Below are 15,903 nucleotides of genomic sequence, written 5' to 3' on the forward strand. Positions count from 1 at the left end.
CTAAAGGCACAGAGCATTTGTTGCTTAGTGGTTATGAACAATAAAACATTGACTGCAACCAGTGCATTATGACTGAATTGGGTACAACACCTTCAGCAATGGGTGAATCTTAAAGGATACACATTAACATATTCAACACATTGAAGCAGTCTGTAAATAATTAAATATATAAATGATTGCTATGAGGGCATATTACTTTGGGCATATTACTTTGGGCCTAGAGATCAGGAGACTGGGCAGAATTTCCACTCAGAATTCATAGTATTCATAGAATTCAAGTATCATGTGGAGCCTTCTAGCAGCATTACTGTAGGAACGCAGTGTTTGACGTTTGAGGTTATTGCTAATTGGTACGTTTTTATTGGTTTTTTTGCATTTACTAAATCCTCTTCTTATTTTGGTCCAACAAGTCAATATACCACAGGTTTTAAACCCTTAGAACCATAAACTTGCAGACAAGGCCGCCCTTAGGGGTGTGCGACCTGTGCGACCGCACAGGGCGCCATGGCAACAGGGGCGCAGTCCGGGACTTAAATTATAACATCGTTTGGTTTTTTTGTAACTTTATTTAACATCCTCCATGTTAAATAAAGTTTTTTTAACATGGAGGATGTTAAATAAAGTTAAAAAAAAAAACCTCGGTGTTTTCATTAAAGTCCCGGGCAGAGGCGCAGAGCAGTTGCTTGTGAAGTTTTCAGCAACCGCTCGGCGCCCCTCACTCTCCGTGACTCCATCGCGGTGCCGGCGTTTCGTGCTGAGCGCCAGAATTATTCTGGAGCTCAGCTGTGAAGCGTGCACCGCGGCAGAGCGGGAAGACGGAAGCCTCCCGCTCCCACCGCAGGACTCCGGCAACAAGGTAAGTAAGGATAGGGGTAGATATAGTGATAAGGGGCAGGGGGGGAGGCAGTGATAAGGGGCAGGGGGGAAGCACTGATAAGGGGCGGGGGGCGGTAGTGATAAGGGGCAGGGGTGGAAGGCAGTGAAAAGGGGCAGGGGGGAACGCAGTGAAAAGGGGCAGAGGGGGGAGGCAGTGAGAAGGGGCAGAGGGGGGGAGGCAGTGAGAAGGGGCAGAGGGGGGGGAATGTTTTGCTTTTTTTTGGGATGGGGGGGCGCCAGAGTAGTCCGCACAGGGCGCCAGAACACTTAAGGCCGGCTCTGCTTGCAGGAGTAGAGTAGACTTATTGTTTTGCATCTCTGCGTCCTAATGTATCATTCTTGACGTCATTTTATATATTTTCAATTCTAATGTTGTTGTAAAGTTTCACTGACCCCTTTTGTAATAGCACTAACCTGCTGGTGCTCTCGTGTTTTTGGTTCAGTTTGATGGGAATTGTAACCTTTAGCATTTGAACTGCCACTATGTTTAAATAATACTTCCTAGTTCTTACAGCTACATATAGAACAGCATTCCGATTCACGGAATACTGTATTTTTTGAATATCATGAAAATAATAATCTAAAGAAACTGGCTATCACAGGTTACCTGTGCTCCAAAAAATGTATAGATTCACGTGGTACATAATACTGTGGTAGAATATGTAGGGCTGACGCCAGAGCTCTCCTTCTGTGGGAGATCTTTGATGTAAAACTCCATCCAAAGAGGGCATCAAGCATCCATGGCATAGCACATAATAATTCACCAGGTTGCAGATTCACTTTGTCTATACTTTTCCCTCAAAAGTTCACCTCCAGGAGAAGATTTGTCATTGTGCACAGTAGAACTGCACAAAGCACGGTAACAGACTTAGATCGCTTTGGAGATGAGTCAATTAAATTTATAGGGGGAAAAGCTCTGAGCTCCCAAGACACTATCACTAGATGTTACTCAATATACAGCTGTAGGTGTCAGCAGGAATTCTTTAAAAGCAGCACGCTAATACATCATAAGATGTTCTGACCTTCAACAATATTGAAATTACACGTTTTTGAATAAAAGCTGGTAAAAATTAGAAAAAGCTTGTTATGGGCTTGAGCTTTTAGGCCCCAGTTTTTCGGCATTTGCCATTCTTTTTCAACACTGCAACTATCTTGTTAACATATCTTTACATTTGCACCTTTTTATCTTGAGACTGGTACCCCTGGAATTTGTATGATATAAGTATAGCCAATATATACTGCTGATAATGTTCCTATATTTCAGAGTAGTTCAATTAGCATATTTGTGACTGGTGTACCAACAAGCCATATTGTTACATGCACAGTTTATCAACTATGTAGACAAGCAGTCTGAGCCCATGTGTGTTCCGCAGGTAGATCCAACGCCTTGTGGAGACTTAACAGTGTGTGGAAGACATTGTTGGTCATCAGGCATTTGTCCAGTGTGCCTTTATAATGTAGGTGCTTCTAGATCAGTGTTTCTCAACCTTCCTAATGCCGCGACTCTTTAATACAGTTCCTCATGTTGTGGTGACCCCCAACCATAAAATTATGTAATCATATATTGTGAAATATGTGTTTTCCTATGGTCTTAGGCGACCCCTGTGAAAGGGGTCGCGACCCACAGGTTGAGAACCGCTGTTCTAGATAGATAGAACATTGTCATCAATCAGCACAGCATGACAGAATTGAGTACAGCATATTCAGGAACTGATGGAACTTGAAATATGCTCTTCCATTATTGCCTCCATAAGCAGACATAAAGAGCTTTGTAAAATGACTGCACATTTTTAACACACTGAAAAAGATTGTAAATATTTTTATCACAAACTATTATTAGCTTACCTGGTAAAAATTTGGCCAGAAGGTACTTATTGCCAGTTCTGCTCGATTCCAAGTACCAGTTGCTGTCCCTGATATATTCCAGATCGGGCTGCCCAGAGCCCCGTTGTTTACGGTGACATAAATATTCATAAATCCAGGGAGTGATCCGCTTTTACTTGATACAAAGTAGTGAAAGTCAATACAGTGAGTGTCATTTTCCTTGAGCTGAGGTAACAATAGGGTTGCTCTTTGTCCAGCAAACCTCCCAGAAGTATTCACCATCATGAATGACCCTAAAATGTAAAAAAACAGAATATCACCTCTTTTTCCCCAAAGACACCATAACATAACTTGCGTTCAAAGATGTTAGGGAATATTAATAAATGTAGTTTCTGTTTAATTAGTGCAAATTAATTAAGTTGTGTTACCAGAGGATTCCATTATCTTCAAAATCCATGACCTGATCCCATTTTGCAATATTTAATAAGCCCCTAGAGGAGAAATCTGACATCCAAACAATTATGACAAATTCTAAATACAAAACAAAACGATGCTTGCTTGGACTTTAAAATACTTTCATTCTTTGACTCTCATAAAGTAAGATTTATAAAACCATCAGATTTGCATTACATTTCTCCTATTAAAACCGCTTAAAAATAGATTAATAGAAGGTATTATTGTGCATTGATACCATACTGAGATCCATATGTTGATACATATGGTGTACTATGAACAATAAATGTCCAAATGAAATACAACATTCCGCAAAAAGAGTTATGTCTAGACAAAATATCTTTGACTCATTTGAAAAAAAGAAAAAAATCTAACTACAATTAAAACTAAATGAAATTACCATTCACAACCTGCACCAGCAAAAGGGAAAGTGCTACAGTTATTATTATATTACAAATATATTTAAAAAAGGTACCTAAATATTGCTCATAATCATTTATTCTGCATAGGGTTAATATACCTATACATACATATATACCTATACATATATAATTGTTTAAATATTAATGTCTTCAGTGTGACATGTGTTGAATATGGTGGTGTAATGTTGGACGTTGATCCATTCCAGCTTGGTATACAGGGCACCATTAAACTAATTTTATATGTTTTATAATATATTTAAATGGCTTACAGACTGCTGTCCCTTTAGAACAAATGTTTTAGATGGATTCATTTTGTCTAAGTGAGCTCTTAAGAGAAAGGATCCCTGAATAAGTATTAAATCCGTCCTTTAGAAAGTGAACAGGAATGACATTTTATGGAGACTCTCGTCTTTATATTTAGCAACATCACAAAAAATGGAACGTTAGAATGCTTTTTACAAATTAAAACACAGCTTACATTTTCTACTTTTTGTTTTATCTACAACTGCGATTCAATACATTTTCTGAAAACTTTTTATTGCTGTCCCTTTTAAATGCTGGTAGGTATGTGAAGATAAATGAGAAAAACATACGTCAGCAAAACAAAAAAATAATAACAGACATAAACTAAAGTACTAGGTAAATACAATTCATACTAGATTAGGGATGTCACCGGGATAGTATTTCCCAATAAAGATCTAAAATAGGGTGGATAATTATATTAATAATAACTAAAATCAATAACGGAGGCACTTGGGTATCTTCCTTTTAACAATGAACATTACTCCTCAATCCCACCACAAAGAACATCTTGTGTTGAACTGGTTTTCCATTTCTCGATCAATGTTTGTGCAATAAAATAAATATGGGTAACACCGGTGCAACAACAGAATGGTTGTATGGAGTGCATATGAATCTTTCTGGATAAGGGGTGTCTGGGGGTTGTGCATGGCGGCACGTTTTATCATTTGTTTTATATTCTGTATATGTATGTCAGGTACACCTCTACATAATCATATGATATTCTAAACAAGCATGTTTCCATAGAACTTGTGCTGTGTACACGATGTACATCAATCACTATGGTACAAACACTAAATGGGTTTGCCCTTTCCTAATGGTGTGAAGTCTGTATCCATCAAACGAGCATGCCAGCCAGAAAGCCAATTGGTATTAATGAAGGAGGGCTATGGATATCACATCTTGTTGAAAGCAATCTCATGTCTGCTACCGCTGCACAATCTGTCAATCACTAGAAACATGAAAGACATTTTGATGGCTGAGATCTGAGTACAAGATAGATAAAGTATGATTCCGATATACAGATGCATTCTCTAAATGACTAACACTGCATGCTTACTAGAAATCATGACATTGTGAGATAATTAAGCCTCTGATGGGGCCAGCGGCTGACACCAGATCCCTTAGTGTATCAGTTTGCAAAAACCACTATCTGTGCAAACTGGTGGAATAGTGAAGGGTGCTTCTTAAGAAGAAAGTCTAATACAATAGATATCTAGGTGAGCCTTCCTTTTGCTTCTTTAAGTGTACGATAAATAATAACCAATAATTGGTTGATTATAAACAACCTAGCTGAGTAGGACTGATGATACAATATTTGTAGGTCCATACAGGGGCAGTTCTTAGGGCCCAAAGTAAAAAGGTTTGCTGAGGAAACAATTATGAAATCTAGAGTAAGACATGCAATAGTTATGGCTTAAAGTGTTTCTTTAAATAAAAAAGCTACATTACAGATTAATTTACTCTACGTTTAACTTCTTCCATATCCTATGAGAATAATGCGAGGCCCTAATTTGCTGCTACTTGCCCATACTAATATACCCAATGTGTTACGCTTATAATGAACAACTGCTTTGACTTCTTATAAGAGAAGTACTTTAGGGGAGGAAACATGGATACTATTAAAATGTTTGCTCAGGGTTTCAGAGTAAATAGGTAGATTCTCGGGATCACATAGTCTGGAGTTGACTCACTCCTATTGTGCACTGCAGTCATCATATGTAAGACTCCAGATTGGTGCTTTTGCCCCTAGTATGTTATAGTTTATATCCCTGCTTGAATGCAGGTGACTTAATTAAGTGTATCTTTAATGACAAGTCAAGGTTTCCATGAGGACCAAAATAAGAGCCATTTGGTGAACACATCTGGTGAGTCACTACATGGAATCCTCCTGATGGGCTATTAAAGGGTTAAAGTCTCAAGTCTCTAGTACGTATACACTGAATTAGACTGCAGATAGATGGAACCATCATAGATAAACAAAGCAACGTTCTCTGATTCATTTTCAGCTACAAAGTGGCGGATTCAAATGCATCTAATGACAGTTAACAGTAATGAAACCTGGCTTTTAGACATTGAAACCCAAATTTCCCATCTCTGACTACTACCATAATCCTCAGATTTTTTTTTATATCTTCAGGTTCATGATGGAAATTAGGGAGCAGACCTCAATTCTGCTAATTTGAAGTCCATTATACGTAATATTAGTCAGCGAGCTAATACCATTGTGTTAATGGAAGCGAGGATATCAGACCAGGCTTAAAGCATACTAAGTTTCCTCATCTCTTCACTAATCCTCTGTCACCATTTCTTGTATTCCAGTAATAAGAATCACAGAGGTCATGCAGAGAAAGAGAAAAATTAATGACTGGAAAATGTCAATGGTAGGCACGTTCTTATTACTTTTTTACAGCTACAATTCCTTCCTAGCTACAGGGGTTAGCTTATAATGTAAAGTCATTTAACTTGCAGACTGGTGGTGGGCAGAACTTCTTTTCTCCTGGCATTGACCTATATAGTTTAACAAGACATGACAGCAACACGCAAGTTACTACGACAGCCAAGGGACGTACTAAACAATTACTGTTTTCTGTTGATAAGAACGTAAAAGTTCAGTCATGCTACTAAGTGCATTTGGTACGATAAATTCTTCACAATTAGCTTACAACAAATCCAAAGGGAATATTGTTCCACTTTGAAATGACGGTGACGACGACCTTAATGTTTGCTTCATCAATTCATAGACACACTAAAACTGACCAAAAAACTGGCTGTAATAACATTTTCTTTTATTTTATGATTTTTTTTTAACTTAATTTATACAAATGACCATGATTTTTCTTATTTTTTGCTATGTAGCATTCATTTCACATATGCTACATTATTACTATAAATATTGTCATTAAAAAAATCACTATATTTAGCTAAAATAAAATCTCAGTAAAGTAAAATGTTACTAATTCAACATTGTGAGCGGAAAAAAAAAGATGCTCACCTTAGAAACCTCTACCCAAAAACCTTGTAGAAAGCAATTTTTTCTCCATAGCAACAGCTCTTGTCTGAATATGTCATGCTGGAACGACACACAATACCTATGTATTTTGTACTTAAATTTGCTTTACACATTTAATGTTACACCTACCTATAATCAGAAAATACGCCGGTTATACAGGTAATACGTATAATATTTTCTTATCTAATAATTGCCAGCTTCTTACGCTTCCATTGTACAACTTTAGCTTCCCGTGGTGTTCCTTGCAGAAAAGTATTTTTTAATATACAATTAGGTACCCATTTCTTGTGCTCTTTTAAGATTTTCATGTAGGAGGTATGCTTGCACAGCGCAATCACTATATCATTAAGTTCTATAAAACCTTTTATCCATTAATACATGAGGCATGCACAGAAACCAAAATATTTAAAACATTATATTTATTGAATTATCCGTAAGGCGTAAATAGTGTGTCATTATCAGAAGTCGTATATTATCACCGCTATTTTTTCCTTAGTGTATACGAATGAGTGAGATCAGAAATCATAGCAAATATGTTATATTACAACACATCCAAAACAGTACAAGCAAAGTCATGGATAGATTTTATATTACGTTAGACCCGTGCAATAAAAATAAAATGTTTCACTACTTAAATCATCTATTTTTTGTTAAGATGGAAAGAAGTTTTATTCTGTTTACCAAGTTTGCTGTTGGATATTTATCGATCCCTTTTTCTTTTATTGTGTTTGCAAAGTGATAAAACCAGTGATAAAGCAGTAAAGACTTAAAAAAGCTGGGTTACTAAAAAAAAGGATAAGACTGAAGGAGCTTGTGAGTTTGTTGGTACTGCACATTGCAATCATACGCAACTGCATTTTTCTTGTAAATGTTCTTATATGCAAATTTTAACAGTCATATTTAACCCGTTATGCATTTTGAACTTTTATGAATGGTTTCTTAATGCAAGGGCCATCCTTGCCACATATGTGAACTAAGTGGCTGTCTAGGGTGATGGGGGAACCATAAAGATCCCTCCTTTGTTAAAGAGAAAGTGCACACCGATTACATGTGAGCTGTTAGATGGAATGGCCGTTGAAGGCTGCACAGAAGGACCTTCACTCACATGCACTTCTATCTGGCAGGTCTTGGCCTCACTCAGGCAGCAATGCTCTGTCAGGCAGGGCTGTTATCATAACAGTAGTGCTCCAAGTGATTTGGACAAGGACACTGAAAATTGGGTGGAAGGTTTTTTTCATATGGTGTTGGAGTGTCAGTGGTGAGCCTAGGGTTAGTGGCACCTGGGAGATGGAAAGGAGGAGCAGGAATATTTGTGAGTATGTAATTGTATGGTGTTACAGTGAATCCTGAGAAAGACTGCACCCAGGTGCCCCTAGCCCTAGGTTCCCCCATTGCTCTTATAATGTGTGCTTATAGCAAGATCATAAGGCAGAGTGAAAGGTGGAACAAGGAGAGCCATGGGTGGGACAATGGGACATACATAGGACGGCCTGTCATGAAGGGCACGGAGGCCCAGGTTTTAAGTCTGTACTATGCTGCACGGTTTCTGATGGAGGCCATCTTGGGTGATAAGCCCCCCCCCGGTATGTTGCTGCTCAAGTGGCCGGTTACAGGGTAGATTTCTTATTCACAAGCCGGCACAGCCTCCAGAGACTGCATTAAATGGTGCTGCACACCTTTAGAACACGGTTCTCTGCTGCTGCTGCTGCCACTCGCATATCCAAAGGCCTGTTCCCCATAGCACTCCATCTAGAGTAGGCCTTTGTATGCAAGATTACATAAAGGTCCACTGTATGTGTATACTTGTTTACATTGCAAACAAATAATGAAGCAAACTGTGGAGAAATAGGGTGAGTAAAACAAAAAGGAATGGTAAATACTACAATAAGTTGCCAATGAACTATAACTGGAACCATAAAAAATTGGTTTGGTTGCTAATGATTCTCTGGAACAGTGAAAAGAAACAGATCTATCACAAAACAAACTTAATGGGCTTTGTCTTCTTGATAAATATGGTGCCGTTTTTGTTATAATTAATTAGTAAATAATCAAGATTGTGTAATAATTGTTTCATTCTCTATGCAAAATCTTCCGTATATTTGATTGTTTCTTAGTAGGAAGGTCACAACGTAGTCCTATAAAACTAGGTCTCTAGTCCATTCCTATACTTATTCCTATACTTGATGACTGTGACGACCAGGTTTTTTTCGTAACAATAATAATCAATAATATCTTTCAATATTCAAATTTTGACACTTTTGCATACGTGTTGACCGGTAGAGTTCAGTGATGGTATCACAGGTCCATTATCTGGACCTGTTATATATATTATATTGCATGTCTGACCATGGCTCACCTTGACAGATATAGTGGAAAAATATATATTTAAAACAAAGAAATAAAGTGCTGCGCAAAATTTACAAATGACACCACAATATGTGCGGAAATTAAATTAAATAATACTTAAATTCATTAAAGTGGATTCTTCAATAGGTTCCTCTGTTGGGAAGCCCATAGATCCCCCTCTGGGGAATGCACCTGTCGAAGCCGATTGGTGAAACGCGTTGTGCTGAATACGCCCATTGAGGAAGTGGACACAAAGGAATCCTGTGAGAACCAAGCTGCTACTGCTACAACACAGCATTATTCCGGTCCTTTCCACGGGAGCGTTAAAGTGTTCTTATATGTAAGATATTACTTTTTTATTTATATTAAAGCTACTACTTTTTTTTTTTAACTCTTTCTCCTCCGGTCTTTTCTGGTACACCGGTACAAAGAAGAAACTCCATTACCCAGAAGGGGATCTTTGGGCTTCCCAACAGAGGAACCTATTGAAGAATCCACTTTAATGAATTTAATTTCCGCACATATTGTGGTGTCGTTTGTAAATTTTGCGCAGCACTTTATTTCTCTGTTTTGTGTATTATCTTTTACACACTTGAGGTCAGTGTGTTGGTTCTGCAGCACCAAGGTATTATACTTGTTTAAGTTGTGTCATTACACCAGATATCTGGCATTTTTATTTTAAGCGCTGAATATCACTCTTTTCTTTTCACGAAAAATATATATTTGTCCAGGCAATTAGTATGAACAAATAAATGACTTGACACCTGATAATGGTAGCTATTTTTTTACATACTGTCATGGAAGAAATCTGCTGCTCTCTCCGTGACATTTTTAATGGAAGAAAAATATGCATGACCTTAGTTTCTTTCGACAGATGTCATAAGTAATGAACAAGCATGATCTTTCTCTATTGTCACCCTTGTTTAGAGCAAAATGTTTCTCATTAAAACGAACCACGTCATAGTTATAATCAGCTTCAACTTAGCAAACTCACTGCACAAGAAAAGAAAATCATCGTAAACAGGATAAACTAAAAGATCTTATATATGCAAAAAGTACACTGACAAATAGTGTACATAGTAACAAATAGAAAAAACATACTTAAGCACCAGATCACTCATTGGTAAATGATCAACAAAAAAATAATAAATGCTACAGGTGGCATGTTTAATCTTCAAGGCACCAATGACTTGTCTGCTATTCCTGTAATGTGTTTTAATACAACTGGACTACACTGTCTGAATTACCGGTAATAGTTCTCATGATCAGTTTGTTAACATATCCCACCAGTTCAATGTCAGGGACCCAAATAGTGCGTCAACAGATTTGATCTATTTCCCAAATATTTTAATCATTGACCAGGAATTAGTGCTCTTGCTCACTTAGCCACCAGGATATTTGGCTGCTTCTTTAACTTAAAGAGGTTTTCTCCTGTTCTCTCCCTGTTTATTGTACGATAACTGTTTGCACCTTACCCTTGGGAACCTGGGCCTGGGAACACCTCATACTTGGGAACTCTTTTAGACCCTGAGTCAGTTTCTGTTTCTCCGGCCAGGGAAGCGGTGTGTGTGGTCATTCCCACTTTCTCTTGCTCCTTGTTCAGTTCCCTATGCATGACTTACCCCACCCCTATATGTGGCTAATCCTACCCCTGTGGAAAGCAACACTTGCAGAAGATAGGGCACTCCAGGTAGCCTAAAAGTCCAAGTATCTTCAGACCTGTTGCTTTTGAAAAATTACAAGAGTTCATAAAAACCATCTGCTCAGTTATTGGTATGCCTCAGTTATTGGTATGCTTATACAAGAGCTCCTGGTTCCCAGCTTCTGTTGCGTTGATTTTTGCCCCTGCACTTCCGTTATTGCTGTTTCTCACTTTGGACCCAACTGCGTTGTACCTTACAGCAACAAGGTTGAACTCCAGCATTACACATTGATATAATGACACAGATAAAAGTCTATTTAAATTTGCTATTTGATAATGTCCTAGGAATCACTCTTTCAAAATGATAGTGTCACATTGCAATTCATATTAAATAAACTAAGTTACAACACTTCATAAATCATATTTTTTTATTCATCAATGCCCTGTTTTGGACTGTTTCTGAGGTGTGACCCAGCCAGGCCAAGAAGAAGTTGACCAGGTGACCCTGGAAAGGAAGGCTTCACCCAGAGACTCTGGGTCAAACCCAGACATATCCCAGGAATGCGTAATTTAGTGTTGTAATTCCCTGTCATTAAACAAGTATAATCATTTACTATGACTTGTGAATTTTGTACTAATGATAATTTAACTGCCCTGCCAACAAAGGAAAAATAGGGAACTAACATATTATTATCCTATGTTATAAAAATTTTATGTGCCAGTTTTATGTTTTTGGTGTGTTTTGTAAAAAGCCTGCATTTAATAAAATATTTTCTCTTAACAAAAGTGTTATTTCCCAGTAAAATCATGGCACGTACCTATTCCCTAATAATATCCCTCCGTTAGCTGGTTTATTTCCAGACAATTAGAGATACAAAGATAACGTCTTACCAATTTAAGCTCTAAGTACAGCCAGATGGAGGACTTTTTCCCTCAAGAGCAGAATAGTAAAATACAGAGAATCATGCGTAAAACGTGTGCCTATATGGTCTGGAAAATGACACTACTTAAAGTTTTATTTGAACATAAATATGATTACACACAAATTCTGTGGTAGCTGCCCTTTAAGGCATGTTGTTTACATAGTAAACCAGCAACAAGAACAAAAAAAGACAATGTGAGTAATTGCTGGATGTGTGCTAATCAAAAGCATCCCGTGTGTTTAGAGCCATTTAGCTTTACAGCATCTTCCAGGCGTCAACAGTTTGTCTTGGCCGCTATGTTTGTTAGTTTATTGTTGCCAAATTCATAATAAAAGAACACAAAATGTGACCGCTTTTTTTCTGCAAAACAGACATGTGCCTAAACTGAATTTGTTTTCCATGCTGAATGTAAAAGGAAAGGTCAAGTTGTGATCTCAGGAGGGGTCTTGAGCAGATAAACAAAGGCTTGAAGTTCATACCCGTGAACTTGCTAGATTTGGTCCAGAGGCTACAGGCATGACAGCTGGGCATCTGGGGCAGTCCATTTAATCTCTGTGAGGGGACGGTTGTGGTGTCTAAATTTGGTCCACTTTCTGACCTATATACATCACATTCCAGAATCTAACTATGCTTCCCTTTTGTTATACCTGGGAACATCCAAGCTTCTGCTACACGGAGCTCTCCCTTTTCAGAATGCAGGTAGGCGGTCTAGTTGAGGTCAGTGGTCAGTGCGCTAACGTCAACGGGTGGACCGCAGAATTTGGCATGCGGTCCCACTAAAAGTTGACATTTTTGGTGAAGTGGGCAGGGATGTGTCGCAACACCACTTCTGTGACACCCACAGTTTCTTCTTGGTGACTCGGAGAAGCATCTCTTCACCCAGAGTCTCTGGGCAAAACCCGAAGAGTTACAGGTATGCCTCTATTGCTGACTGAAAAACAGTGCAAATGGTCCCAAATTTGCAGACACGTAGTAACAGGGGAATGGGTACCGTTTATCAGTTCTTCCTTGGGGAGAAATGCCCAAGGCGCGTCAATAATATGACTTCTTGCAGCGACTGCAGTTCATCAGCAGCTAATATGACACATAGGTAGTAAGTTCTCTAGCTTGCCTGCTCCATACAGAATACCACATTTCAGTCCAGTTCGTTTTTATAATTGTTTTCTGTTTCTGTTTTGGATCTTAATTTTACCTGGTTCCTTAACACCAAATTGGAAAATGTACTGATTTGCATCCATTATTAAAATGTATCACTGTCAAGGTGAAGTCTCTTACCTCTGAAGATGGAGTCCAGGAGCACACATGCAAACGTAAACACTGTCCCAAATAGTTGGAGATGGGGACAACTTCAAGGACAGTGAGTGGGTTCTTAATAACATATACAATAATGTGCAAAAAGTTTTAGGCTTAAAAAAATGCTGTAAGTAAGAATGCTTTCAAAAATAGACATGTTAATAGACCAAAGGTATTCACACCTTATATTGACTTAGATTTTTCTTCTGTTCACTCACTTTGAATTTTGTAAAAAATTAACTATTTATATGTCTATATTTGAAATCCTTCTTCCTTTACAGTATTTTTTCCACACCTGCCTTAAACTTTTGCACAGTGCTATACATTGCTAATTTGTAATGACAAACCAAATTACACAAAAAAAACTTCTGCAGACAAGTGAAAACAACCCCTTCCCCCCAAACTGTCGCTTCGGTTAGAAACACGAAGGTTAAGGCAAACAATATCATGCAGAGGTCTTAGCTCATTAATCTGACGATGAGCTGACAAGCCAGAAGTGATCGCAAACAAGCGATTGTTATTATCTCAAATGAGCAAGAGCGATGTCAATCACATCATTGGGATACAGTCATGTCTTTGGTCTGTAAACCCAGGTGTTGTTTTTTTTCCAGCAGATAAAAGCTCATCTGACAGTGAAGTAAATCAAAAAGAGCTAATCATAAAGCAATTTCCCTACATGTTTTCATTTAATCACTCTTGTAATTATGCCATTGTTTCACATATTTCCCTTCCTAGTAGCCAGCATTTTAAATCTCTACGAACCATATTATTAACGAAAATAATGAAGCGTTTTCCAGCTTGGTGAGCAATGCAGAAGATGCATTCATTTTTAAGAAGGAATTCTGAATATTTTTTGTTATATTATAACTAGTTAATCTATTACCAGCATAATCTGTAGAAATGTGTACTTTGTGAAAACATGAAACACAGAAGTAAAACATAACTGGGGAGAGAACCCTTAGCGGGGCCAGACTTCCAATAGTCATATATATATATATATATATATATATATATATATATATATATATATAATAGGATCAACAGAACAATGCAGAGAGAGAGAGAGAGGGAGAGAGAGAGGGAGAGAAAAGAGAATTTGGGGCTGTTCAGGGACCTTGGTGACTGTAATAAGCAATTCATTTTATCAATTAAAAAAACAACACATTTACTGTGTCCTTTCACGAAAGTAAACATTTTAGTCAATATGTTTTGCTATTAAGTCAAATAACATGTTTATTAATTATATTAATTTGTTTAGTCAGAATATATTTGCAGAAAGTATTGTATTCATTTTTTTTTTTACAAATTCAATACATTTTAGTACTGTTCACCCATAAACGTATTAAAAACACACACATACCGTTTTTTCTGTCTTCAAAATGTTGTATATTTGATAAAATATTGATTTTGCATATTTTATCTTATAAATATCCCTAACAGACTCCTCTTGCAGCCAGACCACGGAACAAAACAGGGCCACCACTTATGGTATCATATGCATACCTGGGAACTTCTTCACTCCGGTTACCCGGGGACTTCCCATGTGGGACGCGGCCAGGACTGCCTGCTGACGTTGGTGGGCAACACCCCCATTTAAAGGGGTAATGGGCGGGGAGAAGGGTGGGTCAAGACCACGACCCGGAGGATTCCAGTGGAGAACCGGTGCCTCACCCGGAGATCACCGGGTCAAACTCGGAGAGTTACCATATCGAAATATATGTTTTAATGATACAATATTAACTTGTTAGAAAGCGCTTAGTGTGTCCTGAGAGATAATATGTTTGAAGCCCACGAAACAGACAATACTCAAATACATCTCCTATTAAAATATTTTAAACTGCTGAAGGTAACAGTAACATCATGTGCAGCTTTTGGATTGTTTTGATTAATGTCAATGGCTTATAGCTGACAGTTCCTCTTTAATATTATGTTTATGCCTTAGTGTTTGATTTTTTTCTACTATTTTTACAAACCCTTTGTTTTTCTTCTCACAGTCCATATGAGAAAGAAATGGGAACTATTATTCCTTAACTTTTTATCCTGTAGTACAAGAACCAAGAGAGGTACAATTTCTTGTGCATTTATAAAACAAACACAGAACTCCGCTGTGCAGCAGTAGTGTCACAGCACATGGTGGTACTATACCTGAAAACTATTCACAGAGGACAAATCCTCCTATCCTTAATAGCTGCACTGAATTAGAGTTATGACCCCTTGTAGCACGCTACATTGTATGAGATAGCCGCTGAGAAGCCCTTTACATTCCACCCACAGGGAAAGAGCCGTGGCCCGTTGAATTACCTCAAACAAAAATACATTAAAGGGGCTCTAGAGATTATATACAGTACATTGGCACTGCCTTGACTACAACTATATGTTAGCTTCCCTGCTAATTTAAGTTTTATTTATATAGTATTAAAGTACATGTAGCAGAGAGCTCCCAATTCCTGCAGTTTCTAGTAATCAGAACAGGAGTCACCAGGATACCGGGTAGAACAGAGCTTAAATTAGAGGGACTGCTTAGTCTCAGATGCATCTTGCTGAAATGGAATTTGTTAAGTAAAATGAGGCAGTTGAGAATATGTTGTTGAAATGTTATTTGGTAGGTGTGATGTGCCCTCTTTGGGTTTTGCCTTTATTCTCAGGCTGTTTACTCCAGTCACTGTAAGTAGAATATCAGAGTCTCAACAAAATTCTTCGTCTGTTAAAGGGTTAGTGTTTTGAAGGGACATAATCTTCTGATACATTCTATTCTCTCAACTGGGAACTTCCTGGATTTGCCCTTAAGAGTTTAGGAGTGACAACTGCCAG

At 37.9% G+C, this 15,903-nt stretch overlaps 1 protein-coding gene across 5 annotated transcripts in view; it reads right to left on the minus strand.

The window, feature by feature from the left end:
* The window catches only part of PTPRM (protein tyrosine phosphatase receptor type M), a 321,476-nt gene that overhangs the window by 217,494 nt on the left and 88,079 nt on the right, over positions 1-15,903 (minus strand). For all 5 annotated transcript variants that reach the window (XM_053468204.1, XM_053468203.1, XM_053468210.1 and 2 more), the window contains exon 3: positions 2,722-2,993. In XM_053468204.1, coding sequence (XP_053324179.1) covers positions 2,722-2,993 — 272 coding nt within the window. The remainder of the gene's footprint in view (positions 1-2,721; positions 2,994-15,903) is intronic.

Source organism: Spea bombifrons, chromosome 5 (assembly GCF_027358695.1).
Source record: "Spea bombifrons isolate aSpeBom1 chromosome 5, aSpeBom1.2.pri, whole genome shotgun sequence".
NCBI classification, from domain to species: domain Eukaryota; kingdom Metazoa; phylum Chordata; class Amphibia; order Anura; family Pelobatidae; genus Spea; species Spea bombifrons.